The sequence below is a fragment of the Mesoplodon densirostris genome, chromosome 1 (genome assembly GCF_025265405.1).
Source record: "Mesoplodon densirostris isolate mMesDen1 chromosome 1, mMesDen1 primary haplotype, whole genome shotgun sequence".
NCBI classification, from domain to species: Eukaryota; Metazoa; Chordata; class Mammalia; order Artiodactyla; family Ziphiidae; genus Mesoplodon; species Mesoplodon densirostris.
The window spans coordinates 31182415-31195745 of record NC_082661.1 but is presented as its reverse complement, the minus strand read 5'-3'; the positions used below and the strand labels follow the sequence as shown (position 1 = coordinate 31195745).

Genomic DNA, 13331 nt, shown 5'->3' with positions numbered 1-13331 from the left:
TATCTAACCATGCACATTACAAGCTCAGGTCGTCAATTTCCTTATTTGAATTCTGACCTATACAATCTTTTTCAATAATGTAATTTAAGATTCTGTAAAAATTCTTTAATGTTTATGTGAAGGACAGTGCTATTCTTGATAAGACATTATAATTACACAATATCTTATAAAATAGCACATGATTTTTTTTTTCTTTTTCTTTTTGCTAGGAATAGAACTATAGGTGTTGTTAAGGCACAAATGTTAAAGTATTAAAGTAAACTACCATTATGGCAAGAAGAACGACAATTGCCCCTCCACTGAGGCATTTTTCTAACCCCCAAAACAAATACAAACAAATTCTCTGAACATTGGCTCAGAGTGGCAGTGAGTCAGTCAAGAAGGGCAGGACCTGGAGCCAAGCCAAGCTGATTTGGGGTACAGTTGATAGTGAAGCATTTAGAGAAGTCATCTGGGGATGCGTGAGCTTAGAAAGAGAGGGCATGTGGGGTCTAGGAATCTATATCACAAAGCTGGATTCAGAGTCCATTTCTTTAACCACATGAATGGAAGTAACTTTGATATAGAGTCCAGTTGTATGAGTCTGAGGGCACAGGATAACATGGAAGGAACAAAGAGGGCATGTAGTCCAAATAAACAAGCTGAGATAAGTGCCTAGAAGGTGACAGACAAGTGGATGCAAAAGTGTGCTTGTGAAAACAGGCAAGGATTAGTACTTATGATTTGATATGTACACAAGAGAGTAGAAGCCAGCCAGGCGAACTAGATAGAAACAGCATTTTAGGATTATGTGCACAAGACAAAATTTTAATCTATCCTGGTTTTAACCACCCTCCTTGATGTTGGTAGTCATGCCTACTTGGTATATCCAGGGCGCCACACGTTTGAGGCTAGTGATTATATATCACTGACAAACTCTGCATGGTTTGTATGATTCTAATAGCTTCACACTCCACTGGATACGCATTGTCACAGATCTGCTCACTACAACTGCAGAATTCATTTCACAGAACTGGCTAGTAAAAAATTTGGCAGGCAAGTTAGCTTTGCAAGTGCTCCTAGGAATGGAGCCCAGCTGTTCCCTTCGGGCTTTGAGCTGTTGGAATTCATTGGGTTAGCAGCTAGAAAGAATGGACTGTAACATTTTCAGCCTAGTTCCTGACAGCAAAGCAGAGGTGTTAGAATTTCTGTTCTAAAGGTTTACACTGCAAGTAACTTAACCTGATTGCGTGTCTTAATATTACTGGGCTTCTGACCGTTGAAATATGGCTTGGATCGATGGTGGTTTGGAGAAAGTAGAAAGAGGGCTATCCATCATTCAGAGGCTCCATAGAAGCTGCCTGATAATGCTGCTTTCACCAAGCAGCCATCTGTCCATCCATCCATCAGTAGGATGAAATGAGATTTAGCGGAACAGGCAGCCGTAACTCTGAGACACTTTCTAACCAACGCTTGTAACCCTGGCCTTAGTCTGACCACAGAGCACCGTGCTGGGGTCTGGCAGGATGTGACAGCAAGTGCAGTCACATTCCCGCCACTGCCAGCCTAGGAGTGTGTTCAGTACGAGGCTGAAGCACAGCCGAATCTCCCACACAAATTTGACTAAACTTTGGGTGACGAGCAAACAGTAATTCTCTTTCAGGTCCATTCTGTTTTACAAGTTGAGCAGACTCTTTTGATGGAGAATGTTTTGTTTGACTTGGAGAAGAAATAGAATTAAGAGCTGATTTAATTTCTCTGGAATCCTACCACACAGTTTAGCCTTTAACACATGTCGTATATTGGCAGGCGGCTTTGTAAATGCTAATGAATCAGGAAGACCACCTTCTTCTCAATTGTAAACACTGTGGGTACTTCTGCTGGCAATTCCCAGTTCGTCATGGTAATGAGGGATGGGGCTAAATTAAATTCAGGGATAATTCAATGATTTTATTTTATACAGATTCTTTTTCCTCTAAAATTGAAATTTTTACCTAGGTTGTTAGAGAGCAGAAGTTGCTTATTTCTCTCTACTCTGTATTAGTGGTGCCAATATGAAAGAAAGGAAAATGTGGACAGGAAAAAGCGTAAAAGATCAGAAGCAAGAAGCTGGATTACCCCTAAAATGGACAATCAGACTCTGGAGTATTGAATGTTAACTGTTATCTTCCTGCTTTTCCAGTGCACTGAGACTTCTGAGAGCCTCTTGGTCAGTATAGCTCTGTGCTCATGTTACCTATCCTGGTGGCTTCCCTAGCCATGGCCATGTTCCTTGACTGTTTTCTTGCAGTGGTCACTTTAGACCTCAGCTCTTGCTCTTTGTTCTGAAGCCTTGCTTTTCATTTTAGATTGGGGGAGGGGTCGAGGGAGCCTAATGTACCGGAGATGCCTCGGAAATGAGAGCCTTGGATGAATTCCTGGGCCTATTGATCCACCGGCAGTTTATACATCCTGACATTCATAATCTCAGTAGGCTGCTGATATTCCTGATTAATGGGCCTAGGGGCTGTCCATCCGTCACTTCACATTAATTACCGAAGAGGTGTTTTTCCAGTGATTTACCTGACAGCGGGCTGTGATAAATACCCCTAAGCAGAGTGGGCAGTAATTTATCACAGGGCCACCCCACCCCCACCCCCACTTACCCTTCCGCCTAACCACAGGCCAGCATTGGGACCTGACCAAAGAGTGCCCCCTCCCCATAAGCTATCTATCTCCATAATTGCTTGTGGATGCATATTTACTGGGGCATGGGACCTGGCAGGTAGCATTCTAGAATTTGTGCTAAAGATGATGAAAAATAAATCTTCCTAGTAGGAAGAGTAGTAACTGGTATGTTTTTTCATGGGGCAGAGAAGTATATGTAAGCTGCCTTTCTGTTACTTTTAAGAAATCTGATGGAAATATTGCCTGCCTACTGCGCATGTCCTGTGATAATTGCTCTGTGATCTTTAAAGAGGGGAGAAAGCACAGTTTTGTCTTTTTGATGTTTGTAGTCTGTTCAGGGAGAATCTGAAGAAATATGAGAAATTAGAGAACATTTCAAGGCACTAATATAATCTTGGGGGGGTTGGGATAGAACTCCAGGGTTCCATTTCCTACTTTGTGGCCTTAGAAAGTGAAATTTAGTGAAATATTTAAATATTTGAGCATTTTTCATGTGTCAGACATTGTATTCAACTCTGGAAATATGAAGATGAATGTGATATAGCAGCACATATCAGGGAGCAAAGTCTAGTGCCCCTAGCTTTAGTTTCTCAAGCTATAAAGTAAGCTTTTCCAGAACGTTGTGCAAGTATTTTAAATTAATTTAAAGTTAATCTGAAATTAAAGGGATTTAAAATTAATTTAAAATTAACTTTCTTCTCTAAATATTTGTTGAGTACCTTTTGTGTTCCTGAGGATACAAGAAGCATTTGAGAAACAGTATCTGCCCTCAAGAAACTATTATAGAGTATGAGAATGACATTCATGAGTAAAACAGGAATATAAGGTTGTTTATAATGACAAATGAATACCATAGGTAATGAATGTACATGAATTCACAGAAGGGTGAAATCAATGTGTCTTCAAATAAAGATATAAGTCTTTTTTTTTTTTTTTTTTTTTTTTTTTTTTTTTTTTTTTTTTTTTGCTGTACGCGGGCCTCTCACTGCTGTGGCCTCTCCCGTTGCGGAGCACAGTCTCCGGACGCACAGGCTCCGCGGCCATGGCTCGCGGGCCCAGCCGCTCCGCGGCATGTGGGATCTTCCGGGATCGGGGCACGAACCCGTGTCCCCTGCATCGGCAGGCGGACTCTCAACCACTGCGCCACCATGGAAGCCCGATATAAGTCTTTTGAATGAATAGTAACTAGGAGTGTTTAAGCTGAGATAATTCAGGGAGGATATTTCAGAATTTGGAATGAACAGATCATGAGGCCATTTGGTACAGAATGGAGGATTTGTGTCTGAGAGTGGTAGAAATATGATTGGAACAGCAGATTGACACCAGATCATGGAGAACCTTGAATGCCGGCTAAGTTTAGTGACTCTAGTGAATCACTAAGGTTTTGTTTTTTTTTTTGCGGTACACGGGCCTCTCACTGTTGTGACCTCTCCCGTTGCGGAGCACAGGCTCCGGACGCACAGGCTCAGTGGCCATGGCTCACGGGCCCAGCCGCTCCGCGGCATATGGGATCCTCCCGGACCGGGGCACGAACCCGTGTCCCCTGCATCGGCAGGCGGACTCTCAACCACTGCACCACCAGGGAAGCCCTCACTAAGGTTTTTGAGCAAGGAATTATGAAAAAAGGTGTTTTAGAAAAAATTATTATATATTCATGTGCCAATGTCATTTGGAATTGCCAGAGTATCTTAGAACACTCCCTTCTTTTCTAAGGTTGTTCAGAATCAGAATATCCAGATTTATATATCTCCCTGAATGCAATGCAAAGAATTGTGTTTTGGTTATATATGGAGTAAATAATAGAGTTGACAGTCAAAGGAGATCAAGTTTTACAGTTTTTACTCATGCAAAGTTGAGAAGACAATGGAAGTTTTAAGTAACGACTGCACAATTAAATTAGGAAAGACTATAGCCTGAAATCCTAAGAGAGAAATTGATCTTTAGTCATGCTAATATAACATCATTGAGGCTGCACTGCTTACTCACTGTGTAAAGTAGGTATATTTTAAAGGCAAGAATCAGAAATTAAAGAGTCAGTGGGGTCAGCTATGTTTTGGTAGGAATTTCTAGAGAATGTGATTATTTTTCATATAAAAAATTAAGATATAATTTATATAAAGTTCACTTTTCTTAGAGTACATTCTGTGAATTTTGACAAAAGCATAGTCATATAACTCCCACACAGTTAAGATACAGAACAGTTAATCGATCCAAAAAATTCCCTTGTGCCACTTTGTAGTCAACCCCTTACTTGAACCTGAGCTTCTGGCAACTACAGATACATTTTCTGTCCTTAAAGTTTTGCCTTTTCCAGAAGTCATGTAAATGGAATTGTATTTCCCTTCTGATATATGATGTTGAGCATTTTTTGGTCTTTATATCTTCTTTGGTGAAGTATTGTTCAAATTGTTGTTTGTTTTTGGATATCAGGTTTTAAGAGTTCAGTATGTATTCTGGATAAAAGTTCTTTATCGGATATGCAGTTTGCAAATATTTTCTCTCCGTTTGTGATTTGTCTTTTCATTCTCTTTTAACAGTGTCTTTGAAGAGCAGGTCTTAATTTCGCTGAAGTCCAGTTTATTGATTAATTTTTTTTAATGTTATGAATCATGCTTGTTGTGTTGTATTTAAGAAATCTTTGCTGAACCCAGAGTCACAGAGATTTTTTCTCCTATATTTTCTTCTAGTAGTGTTATAGTTTTAGGTTTGTTTGTTTTTTTGTTTTTGTTTTTGTTTTTTGTGGTACGCGGGCCTCTCACTGTTGTGGCCTCTCCCGTTGCGGAGCGCATGTTTTAAAGGTGGGAAAGACACTCTCCAGCTTTCTACATCGTAGGCAGAATCCAGAAGTCCCACTTAACTTACTTGAGGATGTGATTTTGATGATTTTGATATGGTATTATTGTTGATAAGAATACCATTTAAATTTGTCGCTTTCAGTTTCTATCCCCAAATTATTTTTGCTCATGTGTTCATTCATTCATTCAGAAAAAAATGAGTCTATGCTATGTGCCCAGTGTTGGGTTACAGTGATAAGCATGAAGATATGGTCCCTCCTCTAATGAGCATATAGTTCAGTGGGGGAAGACCAGATAATTTAAAGAAGTAATTATAATAAAATATAAGAGCTGAAATAGAAGAAGTATATGGCAGAGGCACCTACTCTAATCTAGAATGATTAGATAACACTCTCAAAGAAAGGACTATGATGGAGACTTACAGGTTATATTGAAATTAGTTAGGTGAAGGTGATTAGGAGGCTGTAAGGGAGTAGACTAGGCAGAGGAAAGAGACTCTGTAGGAGCTAAAATGAAAAAAAAAAAATCCACAAAGCAAACAACATGGAGAATTCAAGAATCTGAGAGAAGTTTGCTGTGATCTTATAGCATATAAGGACAAAAGTGACAAGAGATAAGAGAAATTGATTGGAGCTAGGTTAGAAAGAGTCTTGTAAGCCATGTTTAAAAAGTTGATTTTCTCATAAGAATGATGGGAAGGTAGTGAAAGGTTTTAGGGAGGGGGATGTCTGAGTGGCTAATTGTTTTAAAAGAGTCATTCTAGATGCAAGGTGAGGAATGAGCGGACAGGAAGCTAAACAGAGACCAGTTTTTTTTGTTTGTTTGTTTTGTTTTTTGCGGTACGCAGGCCTCTCACTGCTGTGGCCTCTCCTGTTGCGGAGCACAGGCTCCGGATGCGCAGACTCCGGATGCGCAGGCTCAGTGGCCATGGCTCACGGGCCTAGTCGCTCCGCAGCATGTGGGATCTTCCCGGACCGGGGCACGAACCCGTGTCCCCTGCATCGGCAGGCGGACTCTCAACCACTGTGCCACTAGGGAAGCCCCAAGAAGGTTGAGTTTTAAAAGCCATTTGCTATAGCACAAAATAATTTTAAATTTGAAGCCTTTGATATATGTCTGTTGTGTATTACAAATAGAATCATAATTTAGAGTTTGAAGAACACTTAAAATTAATCCTGACCAATCTGCCTTACAGATAGAAATTCTTTCTCTAGTATTAGTCCATCGTCTAGATTGTATTTAAATTATTCTAGAGACAGAATACCTGATAATGGCGTTGGAGAACTCTAAAAGTAGAGTTCTTTTTTATATTGAGGTGAACTTTGTTTTCTTTTAATTTCTACCAGTTGGTTCTGGTAACTGACTTCTGAAGAAATACGGAAGCAACCAATCTTCAGGTATAAAGGTAGCTGGGATGTTTCCATTTAGACCTTTTTGGGTAAGGAGTATACCTTTAGTTCCTTTAACCATACCTTGTGTTGTATATTTTCTAGACTTTGTAATCTAAGACTGTTGCCTTTCTAAACATCCACATCACTATCTTTTGGCTTTTATTGACTTTGTAGATGAAGTAAAAGCCTTCAGATTTTTTTTTCTGTGCAAATTATACATTTTGTTCTGTGTTGCTTGATTCTTTTTTTTTTTTCTGTTAACCCAAAGCAGGTCTTTGTATTTATTCATTCTTAGTCTTCATATTGCTCTCAGCACAGCATTCCAGATTATATAAATGATATTAAATTGTAATTTTATCATTTTTGTTATTTATTAATCCTGTCGATTTTGTGTCGGTTCACATTTGATAAATACTCAGTGTTCATTGTTTGCATCCAAATTATTGTTTAAAATGTTGAATTTTAAAGGGCAATGGGGACATAGTTCTCCATTATATAACCCTCTCTAAATTTGCTTCTACCCATTATCATTACTTTTTATTGTGAGTCCACCTACCAGTTCTTAGTAGCCCATATTTTACCATCTTACAGTTCATCATGATACATTTTGTCAGATGTTTTGCTACCTGAGATCAAGATACACTGTGTCTATGGCATCCCCTCCAATGAAATATACTTTAGTACTTCTATTTTGAAAAATAGACGTTTTAAAAAGATTTGGCATGGCTAAATGTTGAAGTCATATTCTTCCACAAATGGAAAGATAGAAAATCCATGCAGAATGATGAGCTAGATAATAATTAAGACATCAAAAGAGAAAAGGGACAGGTGGATCACTGGAGACACTTGATGACCAGGGCCATGGTATATCCCTGGGCTGAAAAGAAAATCTCCTGGCCATGGAAGTGGAGCTTCTTCACTGAGGAAGTATTCTAATCAGGTGAAATTTTAGGGATCTGTAATAGAGTGGACAGGATTTGTTAGCCTTTCCCTCTTACTGTCTTTTTCCTTTGAAAGGTATGTGGTGAAATATTAACAGTGGGTGCTTCTGAGTGTATATGGATGTTTCTTTGCTATGTGTAGGACCTTCTTATTCTCTTTGCTCTGGGCAAACTAGTATGTACTTCACAGTATTATTTTGAAGATGAAAAGAATAACTCAGTGTGAGATTGTCTAGTACATTTCCTCATATTTTGTAGATAGTAAATAAAGTTTTATTTAACCTTTGTTAAATTTTTTCTGCTTGTTAAATTCCATCGACCAACCATGGTAGAGGTTGTCAGGGAGTTACCAGTGAGTTGTCCCATCACGTTCCTTGGCCTCCACCCTCCTTTATCCTACCCAGACCCATTTTATTGCTACTAGAAGGAAGAAAAATTTATAGTAGGTCACTTGATTAAATAGTGTTAATAGAGTGATGACTTTCTCTTTCCCACTACTTGTTTCTTTCCTAAAAATCATAGTTCACAAGCAGTATCTTCTAGAAAGCAGTCCATGATTAGTTGTCTCATTTTCTAGCCCACATTCAAGTTACTCTCATTCATATGTTACTCTAAAAATCATATTTATGTATATATATTTATGTTGAACAAATGTGCTTTTAGGGGTTCTCCTTGAATGTATTCTTCAGTGTAAATTTTGAGCTCCTAAGATGGTTGTGTTTTATGAGTACCTGATAGCCTGTAATCACTTTTCTCATCTGTTTTAATTCAGCTGAAGACAAGGCTACTTGTTAAAAAAAAGTAGAGAGGACTTGGAAGGTAGAGGAAAGAGGCTATATGGATAAAATTCATGGGCTCATGAGTTATTTTGGAATTTACTCTCCTTAGTTGCTCACCTGATTGCATTAATTATTTTATGGCAGGTTTTACTTTTTTTTTAACTTGAGGGTTTCTGTAGGATGGATTAGTAGGCCCTCTACCTAGTTTTTAAAAATCTCTTGGCTCAATACATTGTAATTAGTTTTTGGTAATTGAATCATTCTCTCCTTTTTCTTGCAGATTGAGGTGGTGCCATGCAGCAAGAAGCAGAGAGATGCAGAGTTCGAGTCAGGAGGCCTGACATGGCGCTTTATGTACCCAAAGCTCGAAGGGGTATCGTAGTGCACAAATCAGGTGATGAGGGAAAAAGCTGTGGTCCACCTAAGTCCATGGTGAAAGAAGAACAAAAGGAAGATTCTTTCTCTCAAAAGGAGATCATTAGAGACAAGCGTGAGGCTCAAAGACTAAGTATTAATCCTGATAAAAAGGAGCACAATCATAGGGAAGGAAAGAAAGCTTCAACAAAATTTAATAAAGTTGCGTGGCTTCAAGAAAGAAATAAAGATAGTGTTTGTACTAAGAGGGCAACCACAGAATCCAAAAAAGTATTATCGCAAGGACATCAGCAAAGAGTCCCAAATCCTGGGATTATACCTATAGTACCTTTACAAAGACATTTTAAACCAAAGAAGGTAGAGTGTTTGGAGGTTGAAACCAGAGATGTGACAGAACAGGACGGGTTGCTTCAATATCAGTCTTGTTCAGAAATCAGTAAGGCTCAGGTTCCAAACAAACCATTCCAAAATGTGGAATTCTCTGATTTCAACAGGCGTGAACTAAATGGGGAAACATTTGAAGATAGAAATTTGGAAAGCAGAATGGAAACTGATGCCAGGGTTGCAGAGATACTATCCCAGTTTCCTGGAGATTTTAGTTCTGTGGTGAAACCTGAGAGTATGATTGCACCAGTAAAACCAAGCTCTGATTCTGGAATTGTACAACAAGGCATGCAGACATCGGGTGGAATGCTGAAGCGCAGCAATGGAGGCATCACCACTGATTCTGTTCCTGGAAGTCCAGTTGGTATCATTGATCAGACTTGCATAGACTTGGATGCTGAGAATGTTGGTGATACAGCCAACAGTACAGATTTCATCTTGGGTCAGAAAGGTATAGATTCCATTCCTGAGACTATGGGTCACATTTCTCATCAGATGACTATAGTCAGCAAATTAGAGAGCACAAATGGCATTTTTGATCCAACAACGATTAGAGGATGTGAGGAGAGTGACAGCACTGCTGATGAGTTATGTGTAAAGTGTGAATCTTCTGATACACCTGTCCTTGCTCATGAAACATACACAAATAATGGGTCTAAGAGTGTAGGTGACATTACCAATAAGACATGTATGATGGACATTACAGATATCATATCTGATCAAATAAGTGTAGTTGCTGTTAGAGTAGCTCATGAGACCTGTAGCAACACAAGTAGTTTCTTAGACTATTTAGAAATAAGTGCAGATACATCCCCTCTTCATGTAGCTAAAAGGGGGAATGACACTGAACATTTCAGCAACCTGACTGCTTGCTCAGATATTTATGCTGAGAGTATTTCATCTAGTTTCACAGAGTCGACAGGAAAGTTGATAGAGAGCTTGTCAGATTGTGCTTCCTCCTTACCTGTAAAGAAGATTGCTGGTAGTAATTGTAACACTTTTTTGGACTCTGAACTCAGTATGTTAAATGGGACAAAAGTATTTTCAGACAGTGCTTTGGGCAGTGATCAAGATTGTACTGGTGATATAACAGAGGCATTGCATGAACTTAAAACTGCTGAAGAGTTGAAAACAAAAGAAGAAGATGGCTCAGAGACTACAGAACTTGGGGTAACCTTTCCTGATATAGAATCAGTATCTGTGGAAACATCCATGGAATCGAAAGCAACTGATATGTCTCACACAGAAGCAAGTGCTGCTACTGAGGAGAGCTGGGAGTCTATGTTTAATGATGATGGTGACTGCCTGGACCCACGTCTTCTACAAGAGGTATGTTTTAGTGGAAATTGGTTGGCTCTTAGGTAGTTCATCAGTTCATAGGAACTAGGATTTGGGGGGTAATTTTGATAGACATATTTGTACATTCACACACATTACATCCAATGTAACAGTTCTGCAGCAAACTGTTAGGTTGGCCAAAAAGTTCGTTCAGGTCTTTCCATAATATCGTATGGAAAAACCTGAACGAACTTTTTGGCCAACCCAGTAATAGGATTGTAGATTGAGAAAAGAATATCTGATAGATCTTTAAGAAACAAAGCATACAGTGTTGAACTATATGTATTATAACCAAATCCTGAGAGATCTTACTGAATAGGTTAAAGATGAATTTAATGGATTCTGGCTAACTGTTGAGAAAATACAGAGGGAAACTTCTTCCAAAGGGCTTTTCTGTGTTGACAAGATGTATTTTACACTGGCCTATTTGAGGGGAGAAGAATAATTTATTATTCATATTTATTTTATTTTGCCAGCAGACGTTGGAATGATGTTAGACACTATAGAGGGAAGGGAAGGGTGTAATGAAGGTATGATTGTTTTTTTAAGGAGTTTGTGCTGAGTTGAAGAGTAAATGATTGTTGAATATGCTGGCTAGTTAGAGTTCATAAATACAAAATGTTGGATTTGAAGGCATCTTAGAAATTATTTAGTTAAATTTTTTCATTTTCTTAGTTTAGACATTCCCTCTTCCGGCATTTAAATTCCTTACCATAAATAAGAACCATTGGTTTTGAATAGTAGAATCATTCCCCCTTTTATTCCTTATACCTTTGCCCAGAAGGGGAAAAAATGATTTTCCCTATAAAATCTCCAGTTTTGTAAATGGGGAAATTGAAGGTTAATGGTTGTATCTTTAAGACAAGCGGAATCAGGATTTCAATCTACTTCTGTCTTAATCCAGTATTTATGTTCTTTCTACCAGACCACTTCCTCCCCTATAAAATAGTTTTGTTTGAGTGACTCCATAGAGCCTTTTAAATACTAAGTGATGAGTCTTTTGATTCTGAGAGTTGAATCAGAAGTACAGAAAAATGTTCACAAGCATGTGTAAAAGAGACACATGAGACTGAAGAGGGCAGCCCATTGGACAGAATGGACTTTCCGGTACCAAGCGCTTCCTCCTTATTCTTAGGAGGTGTTTGCATGCACATTTGTACCACAGTTAGTGCTTCTTATGGGCAAGTCAGGAAACAGCAGGCCTTAAACATTTCTTAAAAGAATATAGAGCAGAAGGCACCTACAAATTAACATTCATGAATCCTTTGAAATTGCGTGCAAACTTTTATATGTAAGTGCAGTCTTTCATAACTTTTATCGGATTCTCAAAGGTGATAGTTCCCCAAAGTATGGTCCCTGGACCAGCAGCATAAGCAGCACCTGGGAACTTGTTAGAAATGCAGACTCTTCAGCCAGGCTGTCTTAATGTTTACAAGACTTCCAAGTGATTCTGATGCACATAAAGTGAGAATCACTGCTCAGAGACAACATACAAAGTTAAATTATATCAAGATGTGAGTGTGGTAACCAGAAGTGGCTGTCAACTCATAATTAGAAAGCAAAACACTGTTCATCAGAGGTTTAGGCTCAAATCAGGCTAAGATGTACTAATAATATGGTAAGTTAGGTGAATATAGAGAAGTTATTAAGGATCCAAGCATTGGGAGAAGGCATTAGTCTGGGGAAGGAAGCAGTGTTCTTAGGAGTTGGCAAAGAGACTGCTTAAGGGGGTAGGAGAGCACAGGTGAACATGGGAGAGAAGAAACAGCTTCCTACAAAAGAAGGGCATGGGACTCAGAGCCTTTTGTACATGGTAGACCTAGTAAATATTTACTGAATGGATGTAGGCAGTAGGGCAGAGTTGCTTTCTGCCTTTTTAGGTTAGCCTCCAAGAGCTTTCAAACCATCATTGCTGCCGGAACTTGGATTCTGTGTGGTAGCTTAGGGATATGGCTTCTGTATTGGTGGGAGGGAGGTTTAGGTGTGCAACTCTGTTGTTCAGCTCTTAACACTGTTTAGGTGCAAAAGAATTTAGGCAACTGAGTCTTTTGAGGAGCATAGTAATATAGCCAAAGAGGACACTAGCCTGACCTAAAGCTGGGAATGGCAGGAAAACGGAGCAGGTAGTGTTTTAAGCTGAAGACAGCCAGTGCCTGGGTATTGCGTTTGGATATCTTCTGAGGTGTTTGGTAGAGATTGGAGTCTGTGTTGAGGCATGAGGATAGATGAGAGTAAGAAAGAAGTTGGATTGAGAATGCAGGTAGTGGATCCAACTCCAAGCTGTTGCCTCCTGTGCTCTGGGTTTTAGAAGATGTAATAATAATAATGTTATTAAAAGATGTCACAAATCCAAGAACATTAATAGCTTTGGTGACTATTACTCCTAATTTATTATTTATACTGTTCCAAATGTACATTATTAAAGGCTAAACCAGAGTGTCTGCCTACCTTGAAAACTTTCCAACCAAAGATTTTTGGCTCTTTTCCCAGCTGGCCTATTTCTTTGTTGACAATGGATAGCCATAGAGGTATGCCTAGTACTTCTAATAGGCAGGGAAGTATGCTGTAGAGCAGGGTGTGATAGCCATTGGCATATGAAGCAGTTTCCTGTGACATTTGAACTCCTGAAACTGCCTGAAGGGGTTAGGTCATTGTTGAGCTCCCAGAACTGCAACTCTTGAT

General features: G+C 39.1%; 1 protein-coding gene across 6 annotated transcripts in view; it reads left to right on the top strand.

The window, feature by feature from the left end:
- The window catches only part of R3HCC1L (R3H domain and coiled-coil containing 1 like), a 73561-nt gene that overhangs the window by 30011 nt on the left and 30219 nt on the right, over positions 1-13331 (top strand). For 5 of the 6 annotated variants that reach the window (XM_060101057.1, XM_060101073.1, XM_060101091.1 and 2 more), the window contains one exon: positions 8833-10640. In XM_060101057.1, coding sequence (XP_059957040.1) covers positions 8847-10640 — 1794 coding nt within the window. In that variant the 5' untranslated portion in view covers positions 8833-8846. Of the gene's footprint in view, positions 1-2135; positions 2189-8832; positions 10641-13331 lie in introns of those variants that run through there. The other variant, XM_060101082.1, reaches the window with a different exon arrangement.